General features: G+C 43.3%; 1 protein-coding gene across 1 annotated transcript; it reads left to right on the forward strand. All coding sequences in view use genetic code 11, as the record gives it.

Moving 5' to 3' along the window:
- Nucleotides 1-317: 317 nt before the first annotated feature.
- On the forward strand, nucleotides 318-1,825 carry EGR_05422 (hypothetical protein; the record flags this gene model as incomplete). Its single annotated transcript, XM_024494671.1, has 3 exons — nucleotides 318-373; nucleotides 676-774; nucleotides 1,630-1,825. The coding sequence occupies 3 exons, from the start codon at nucleotides 318-320 to the stop codon at nucleotides 1,823-1,825; spliced, it is 351 nt and encodes a 116-aa protein (XP_024350856.1).
- Between the last annotated feature and the right edge of the window lie 7,392 nt (nucleotides 1,826-9,217).

The raw sequence follows: 9,217 nt of genomic DNA on the forward strand, positions 1-9,217 counted from the left end.
GTGTTGATGGTAAACGAAGACGGCTGTCTGTTTTCTATCCTCCTCTTCCTTCTTTTCCTTCTCTTTGTCTTTGTCATTTTTGACCGGATGCAAATTCACCCTCAATTGCGCTCCCTCCATCAGCCCACAGATCCCTCCTGAGAGCCGTCTACTGCATTTAAACATGTCTGCAAACTCGAATTTATGGTATGGTGCTTCAAGAAATGTAACAGTTGCTCCTGCTGCTTTCGGTTTGCCTTTCTTCTAGAACGCTCATTCACAATTGAGAGTGAGGAGTGAGGATGGACAACAAACTGCTACTCATATGAAAACCACATATGTTTGTCAAGCTTTCTACTCACGAACTCGGTGCGGTGAATGTTAAAGTTGCAAGGTGTGTCTGGACAACAATGGCTTGCCAGGTGAACGCAGACGAGCTACTTTAAAATTCTTCCCTTCACTTGAGGGGAGGCATTGGAATGCTGTGACAGCTGCGCGCCTTGCATCTTTGGCTTTGTTCAGTGAAGGCATCAAGGAAAAAGGACAAGTATGGGTGAGAAGAAATGGCAGTTCACCAAACAAAACTGACAGTAAACTTAGTCCAACTGCTTGTTGCATCTACAAACCACGGGAATAGAATGCGTTAGCTTTCAACTGTCATCATTTGCCGAATTTATCATTTTCGACATAAATCAGGCCAAAAAGCAAGCCCGGTGGGTGCAGCAGCCACTGGGAGGTTCGTCGACGACAGTATTACCGTTTGGTTGAGGATGACGTCGTCGACAGCGTTGACAAGTAAGTCACAGACAGAGATGGCCAGACTGAGGAGAACTTTCGCTCCGTCAAGTTCACTCGTGAAGGCAAGTGGATAAGCATTTAAAATTCGCAAGACAAGCGAAATTATTGGAGTGGCGCAATATTACCGTCATTTTATTATTTCCGAGTAAATTGAAAAGGGTAATTTAAAAAACAGTTTTTTAACTCTAGTGTCTGAAATATAGAGACGCTAAGTCGTTATACATTTCAGCTATTTTCGAATCAGCAAATTTCGGGGCTGTTTACACTCCACCTTCGGTTGTAAGTTAAAAAACCTGCAGCTTTGATTTTATTCACTGATTTCTTACTTGAAAACGCAAAAACTTTGGCCGAAAATTTTGTGATACCAATGTAGGCAAATGCTAGACAAAACAACTTCTGCACCGCGAATAGCTCAAGGTAGTGGAGGTCTAATTTTGGTCTAAATATGTATAACAACCTTGCAATTGCTATTTACAATAAATTTGTTGTTTGAAATAATTTTTTTGGCTAAAGCAAACAAATCAGTTAACTTGGAAGGTACAACAGGGAAATACTGTGGTTTGGTACTACAACCATTAATCCAAATGGTGGCTAAGACGCTCTTTGAATTTCCCACGTAGGATGGTTGATCTTCCGTTTTCAGCCGAAAGAAAAGTAACCCAATGGAAGAGCAAATCATAGCCTTCCCTCAGACAGGAACAGACCTCTTAGTTGGATTTTCCCTAGTAAACATAAGGGTTTGTGCTTTGTAACCTGCCCTGATTTCAATTAACCATCTCTTGCCTGCAAACTGACGCCAGTCAGTCTGCGCATCCACAGACACGTGTTAGGAAGATGATTCACTTTGGCTAGACCACACGCCTTGTCAAATGCCAAGTCTGTCTTCCTTAACCTGATGACGGATTTCGAGAGACCACGTCGAGCAGAGTGCGGTGAGCTAATAGCCACTTGGTCTCAACAACGCCTCACCGACTGTGTATCAGTGACAGTGCTGACTATGGTGGTGTCGTGGCGTTCCAATCCGACAGCACAACAGTCATCCCTGTGAATAAACATCTCGCTGAATGGTAACCTATGTGCTTACAATGTCGATGATAGTAAGAGGCAACCGATTCTGCATCATTTCTAAAGGTCCCAGTTTTGATCTATACTATCTCGTTTTCCATTAACCATGTGTCAGGGTTTTGACATATACGCGCTTATTTTTCATTAAAAAAATAAGGATACAGCTCATTTAGGCAAAACTTTGAAGTTGAGTGAAAACCCACAAGCCGATTTGAAGTCAAAAGGGGGGTGCAAATTCTTTTGATTGCTTAGCAAATTTGTTTAAGAAGTAAAATAGGGGTGTTATTGTCATGTTTACTTACCTGTCTACGTCTCACCTCAAAGATGACGGCAATTCTGGGCTGACAGGACAGCTATATAAGGAAATTAAGCCAATGGAAACTTTACAGTGCAAACGAGGAGAGGTAGATGAATTACTCTGCATCCTCATTTCCATTTCTCAGTAGGCTGTTTCAACTTAAAGCTACAATGAAATATTTTTTTTTATTTTTCACACGAGTAGAAATAACAAACAGTGTAAAATGGGAGAGGCAAGAGGGGCAAGCGGTGGCAGGCGTATGCTGTCAGGGCGGACTTTTCCACCATAAAACGCGCATCCACAGAAGGCAGCATTAATCCTTCAAATCTGGTACAAATTCCATGCAAACAATAAAATATGCTGAGTGAGAAAATCTGTTGATGATTCTTGTTTCAAATGAAAGATGAGTGGAAAAATTGGTCTTCAGTGCGTAAATGACAGCTAAGGTTGGTGGGCGAGAAAGGAAGTGTGGTGAGGTTCTGGGCGTTGCTGCCTTGCAGGCTACCCACTCATCTGAGTGCATCAAATATCACGTTTCCTCCACCACTGCCTTCTTTTTCCCTTCTTTTCTAATAGTGTTATCAACATGGGACATGGAGGGATTGTAACGGTCCACCACATTCAGCTCCTTTACAATGCCAGCACGACACCAATTCGTGTGTTAATTTCGTGATTCCCTTGTTCGCTTTTTGCCTTACCCATGGCTGTGATCGCAACAAAGTGAATTAATGCATAGATCAGCGTCCACCTCTGATCATTGATGACTGACTGCTTACCTCTCTCTCTCTCCACGTGTGTGTGACAGGAGGGTGTTCACTCTGAAGGCACTTTCGTGGCCACGTTTACGGCTGGGTGATAAGTAAGATACACACATTGAAAAAGACGCAGAGGTCATAAAATAGCGAAATTTTATTATTCGCATTATTCGGGCCACTCCTCTCACCTTCCAGGTGAAAGGCAGGATGCATCCCAGTCTCAGCCTCTCAAAATCATTCCTTTTCTTAATCAGTAAATTGTCCACTTCTAAGGTTTCGTTTTGCTCTCCTTGGAACGCTGTAAGAGGCAGTAGTTGACTATTATAATGTGGTAAGGTTTGCGTGTCACATATGAGTGACGCTGGTGTTAGAACTCCTATTTAATTAATTGTAAAGTCGGAGAACTTTATTACGACAGCTGAATGCACTTATCCTGTACTCTTCTCTCCTGAATCATTTATTCTCCTCTGTTGGTGTGTGTGTTTGCATGTACCCAGAATCCACCAGCCTTCATTCAAAAACAGGCAAAGGAAAACGAAATAAGGACTGCAGAACATGTGACTTTTTTCTTAACTGAAGCTTGCCGACGAGGAGGAGGAAGTAAAGAGGTGATGGAAATGCAGACAGCAAATTTGGTGAGACGTGTACACCTCGTGCGACCTGTATGCATCACCACAACGTGTTGATCTCCTGATGTAAGTAAGTGGGCAGGTAGGCAGGAAATAAATCATAATTGTGGTATAAAGGTAGACAAGTGTGGAAGTGAGCTGTTATGTATGTCCCAAAATGTGTATTGATGCAGGCACCAAATTGCTTGAAGTGGAGAGACGCTGTACTGACAATGTGTTACCTTGGTCCTTTCAATGGAAGCGCAGAAGGTATTTCCTTGCAGAGAAGTGAGCAACGTGACAACTGTCAATTAAGAGGGTAAATGCGGCATAGTTTTCGAGCCAACCAGGTAGTCTCTCAGGCCCGATGTATGTCAGTGTGTAGCACGGACTTGTACACTACTTCTAACTAGTACGACTTCAACGAGAGCGTTTAGGGGAGGTGCATCGAAGCTTCCTTCTTCGACTCCTCATCTGAGACTCCTGGTTAAAAGAAGACACTGAATAGTCAAAGTTTTATTTTGGTTGTGTGGCGCAGAATCTGTCGCCTCCCCGAGGATGGATGGAGTCTTCTCAACCCGCATTTCACCTTAAATATCCATTTAAACAAGCAGATGCTGCAAGAGGCTGGAGCTTGAAGTAGCCATTTTTTTACTGCCCCTCCTTGAGGGTTGGAGCTGGAAGATCAATAAGGCCATGCCAATATGTAAATAATTCTTGAATTTTAAAAAGGACGAAAACATCCAAAGCAGTTAATGTAAATTAGAGGACCTTGGCGACAGCTACCGCCATTTCGAGTGTACTGATTTTGCCGCATTTATGAGGCTCGTCTTTACCTTTAGGTAAATAGGGACAAAATTAATGCCCTTTATCGCAACTTCCGTTGAAATGGAAGAGCAGTTTAAACGCGTCTCATGGATGGTAGGTTAAAGGACAATTTAATGAACATCACGTCCTTTCTGTCGTTAATCTTTCAAGCTACTCTGCTTTTGCTAGGCCACAAGGAATGGAGACGGGTAGCTTGCTGATTTATTGGCTGTGTGGCCGACTGATCAACAAACGGAATTGTGATGAGAGGTGGATTTGGTAAAAGACCAAGCATGACATTGGTTACTCCACTCACCACCATCCCACCTCACAAGCCTAACGCATCCATCACTTCTCCCTTCAACAAGACGCACGACATTTTTTTTTCACCTTTCCCTGTGCGTTAAGTGTGGGGAGGAGATATCTGTCTCCTCCTAGGTGACTCCGTACAAACAGAAAACACGAAGCCCTAAGTTTATGTATAGCTTAAGCCAATCAAGTGGTGGCCGTGAGGGGATATAATGATAAAGGATTATGCTATCTCATTCTCATCCACCAGGATGGCAAAGGAGAATGCTATCCTCACATTTCCAATTTCCCACTATTCAGAGTTAAAACGTTTCATCATTGTCAGGACAGGAGAAGTGGCAGGGTATGGAAAAAGCAAAGGTGGTCGACTGAATGAGGTTCGCGCCCACCAACACTCCCCACCTTACCTTGACAATAAAATGTACCTCATTAGTGTCCTTGGTAGGAGACAGCTTGGAGAGGTTACCAAATGACTGATAAAGACCAAGATAAGAGCTTTAGTAGCTTGGCAACCGACCGAACGACAGGACTAACTAGACCGCACGACCTTGTTCAGAGACAATGGAGATTTTTTCCAATGATAGTTCCCTCTTTCTCAGCTTTTAATGAGTCCCCCATTGTTAATCCAGTAAGGCGGAGTGGGAGGGTGAGTGTGTCGTGAGGTTTGAAGGCATTGTGTGTGTGGGCGTGAGTGGATAACAAGGAGTAAATCTACACTAATTGAAGGCACACGGCGTACAATCTGTGCGCCAAATCAGACCACATGCAAGCGTAAACAATTGTTGGGGGTGAAGGTCAGTCAGGTTTCTGTGAGTATTCGGATTTCATCAAATTTTCTTCGGTGATAACACCTCCATCCACTAAAGGGTACAGTCAGGATACGGAAATTTGAGCGAGAGTGAAACAGGTAATTAAGTGTTTTGCTAGCCCTGGCCGTGGTATGCACCTCTTAAGGAGGGGCTCTCATGCAGTCCTTTTATCGGTGGTAGCAGTGATTTTAGCATTGTGGCGGGCACTTGGTAAGGTCTACCGGTCTCTTCCAGTCCAAATACCAAGGCCGACAAAGTGGTTGGCGGGAGTCCACTACAAGAATTGAAAGTATTTGTACCTACATTCAGATCGCACATTGGCTAATTAGGTGTGGAGGTACACTGTATTTGAAGGTCAAAGTCGTCAAAGACGACGTCCATATGTGAGCAGAGGGAATATCTGTCACGTCCAGGACCAGATGCGCTAGTAAAAGCAGGCATGGCCGGTCATGAGGAAGGTGTGTTGATTACCTACCCCTTACAGAGAAGATACGAAATTCCGCTTGGCTAATGTCTTGACTGATAGACATTGCCATCAAGGGCGACATGTGCCATTAAATAGATGCCGCTTTTGAACATGCTCATTTACGCAACTTCCCCTTTGAAAAGAGGAAAGAAGGAAGGCAGAAAAAAAGAGGCTGCAAAAGGTTCTAAGCATTTGTAGACAGTGTAAATTAAATGGAAACACTCGAGGCCACAGAAGGTCGTCAGAAGTAGCATATGTAGTACTTGATGCTTGTCGGGTAGCCTCAACATCCTTCACAGCAGTAGCGGTGAATAAAAGCATGAGGCTTGGCCACATCACCATCCATGCACTCACTGAATGATCAGCAGGTTCCTATGACCACTGACTCTGTGCCAGTGACACTGTTGACTGTTCATTCCAACTGGCAGCACAGCAGTCACCTCTGTGTGTGGACATTTGGACTCATTCTGGAGGCTGTATCTAGTAACCCTTGCAATAAGAGCAGTGATACAGACTGACCTAGGAATGTTTAATCATCTAACTGAACATCATATCCATCAGCAACAGACAAATATCCGCCGTGGCAACCAACCCACTCATCACACTCTCCACTACCATCGCGACACGGCGTCTTTGGTCCACAGAATGAATGGAAGACTAACATATCTCGTTCATGCTTAATGTATACACCTACCACATTATTCACTGACTAATCTTTTCCTCTGCACTAACATTTACTCACTGAGTCATTGTTGTCTTGACTACCTTTCTTCCACCACATTTTGTGTCCTAACTACTTTTCCGTGCAAAGGCTACAAGTTGTCATGTTTTCACCACCCTGGATGTAGTGCCAATCCTCAAACGATGTTTTACACCATGCGCACTTTACTGCCTTGTCCAAGGCAACATTTGTCAAAGGGAGAAATTGAGATGATTAGACTAAATTCGTGTCCTTTTTTCCTTTTTTTTGTCAGGTGGTTACTCTTATCTTCAACCACTTGGAATTTAGGAGCGCGGATTACTAGAGGCTGCTTTTGGGCTCACAGTTGTTCGGACATCGAGTCGGCCTCCTCCTTATCCTCACCTAAAGGTGGAAGACCAAATACATATTTAGATGCCTAAGGTTTTGCTTTGAGCCAGTGTGTCGGGTATATTCGAATCCCTAGAATTTGTGTGTCCGCACTCCAGTTGAGCTACTTTGGAAGTAAAAAGGGGCCGAATGAACAGTCTATCATCCTATTTAACTTATTTAGAGGAGACTGCATCGAGATCCTATTTTCATACACCGCATTGCTCCTGGAAGCTAGTTATCAGAATGCAAGGAATCAAATTTCGTACTCCAGTCAAATGCGTTCCTAACGGGGATTTATTTTTTAACACTTTTCTCTTTTGCATGAAATTTTGCTGTTATTAAATGCCAAAAGCATCATCAAATGGGACGCATTCTCGAAGTTTCTCCGGAAGTGAAAAGGAGGCAAAGTCATCAACCCCAAGAAGGAGACAGACCTCAATTACTTCCTCATTAAACAATCGGAAAGACTAGAATGTGAGGGATTAAGACAGCAGACAGGTGGTTTTGAACGCATCAAAAGGTGCCAATGAATTGATGCCCATCTATCCCCAACCCACGGTTCGTTAGTCTTTGAAATTAATTGTCTAAAGGCAACAACGATACCACGTCACAAAGAGATTAAAATCAACTCATATCCTCGGTGTGAGCATACGGATAGACTGGGTAACTAAGTAAAGGTCGAAGTTGATGGTACAAGAGTCGATTTGAAGAGGTAGACTGATTAGGTTCCCACCCCATGGTGCGTATGACAACACCCAATTTTGCGTCCATGACATCTCCTTGTTTCATTACTCCGTCAGCCGAGAACAGTAAGTGCAAAGAAGTATCACATTTAAGGAAGAAGGAGAGATATAGAAGGAAGAAGAGCACGACGAAGTGAATTCTTTTCAAGAAAATTCATGGTTTTACCTGTATCAGTACTAAAGCAGAGGATAAAATTGAGTGTGGAAGTGGATGGGCGAGCAGATAAACAGCCAGATGTCCACCTGTACCTAGAGGAAGGACTTCCAACCCATCCAGTCGACAGCAGAACATCTGAGTAAATAGTTCCAGCGTCCTCTCAAAAAACGACTACACCCACTTGCTTATGTGATTGCTCTTCCAACCTCATCCCAGATAGCAAAACGCACAACCTGTGGGGAAGATGTCTACTAGGCGACCCCTTCTGATGTGACTCCGGATTTGACCGACTTCCATGAAGTTATGCAGCCGTCCCACCAAAATAGCATTTTACTTCCTTAAAATGTATTTCAATTATTTTTTTCCATTTTGCCTTCACATCATCAATTCCAAAGGCTTGATTTCTTCCGCTTTCTCCTCCTCCCCCCCCTTCTAGATGATGCAGTATGTAATCGCAAGCCTCCTATATACTACACCGCAAACTTGAAGGAGGGTGTCTACAGTAATCGCTTTTGTTTAAGGGACCCCTGTCCAACAAAGTTGTCACCCCTCGTAACCTACTAACTCGACATTCAAACTCTTGTTATCAGTTACCGCTCCACGTCATCACAGTATCTTTGTTTCTTCCACTGGTAGTAAATCCTCCCTCACTTTCGCTTGCTCGGTCAGCCGATAGATCTCTTCGGAGACTTGCTGTCCGCCCTTGAATGTGTCTGGAATCTTAAACTCCCTGACTATTCCCTTGTTTGGCACTTGCTTATGAATGCAGACTAGGAGTGAAGATAGACGAAATAAGTTCCTGAGTAAATAAGAAGCCCAAGTGCCAACCAAATTTTATACCCACAGAAATTAGTGCAGTGAATGCGTTGATATCACAACGTGTGTCTAGCCGACAAAGGCCGCTGAGATCGGCACACGGTGAGAGCTAGACACAATGGGCGTAGCGTTTTAGAATCTGTGAAACAAGTGGAATCGGCAGATTGCAGCAATTTTACCACCATTTTGTTTTTTTCCAGGCAAATGGGGAAGGGTGTTAACAATACCTCCTAACTCCAATGTCTGGAATTTAATGACGCTCAGTAGTTCCACAAATCCATATTTTTCGAAACGGCAAATGTTGTGAATGTTTAGACTCAACACCCGGTTAGTTAGTTAGAAATCTACCAAGGCCAAATTTATTTACTGGGTTTTTGCTTAAAAAGAAACGATGTTTAATTAAAACTTTATAGTAGCATGAAGAAGCAGATGTTCCATCGAAAACGTTTGAGGTGGAGACAACTCAAAGTAGAGGTGGTCTACTTTTGGCCTAAAGAGAGTATATTAATCTCGCAAAGGTTGTTTACACTAATTT

This window comes from Echinococcus granulosus, assembly GCF_000524195.1.
Source record: "Echinococcus granulosus chromosome Unknown EG_S00040, whole genome shotgun sequence".
In the NCBI taxonomy this organism is placed as follows: Eukaryota; Metazoa; Platyhelminthes; class Cestoda; order Cyclophyllidea; family Taeniidae; genus Echinococcus; species Echinococcus granulosus.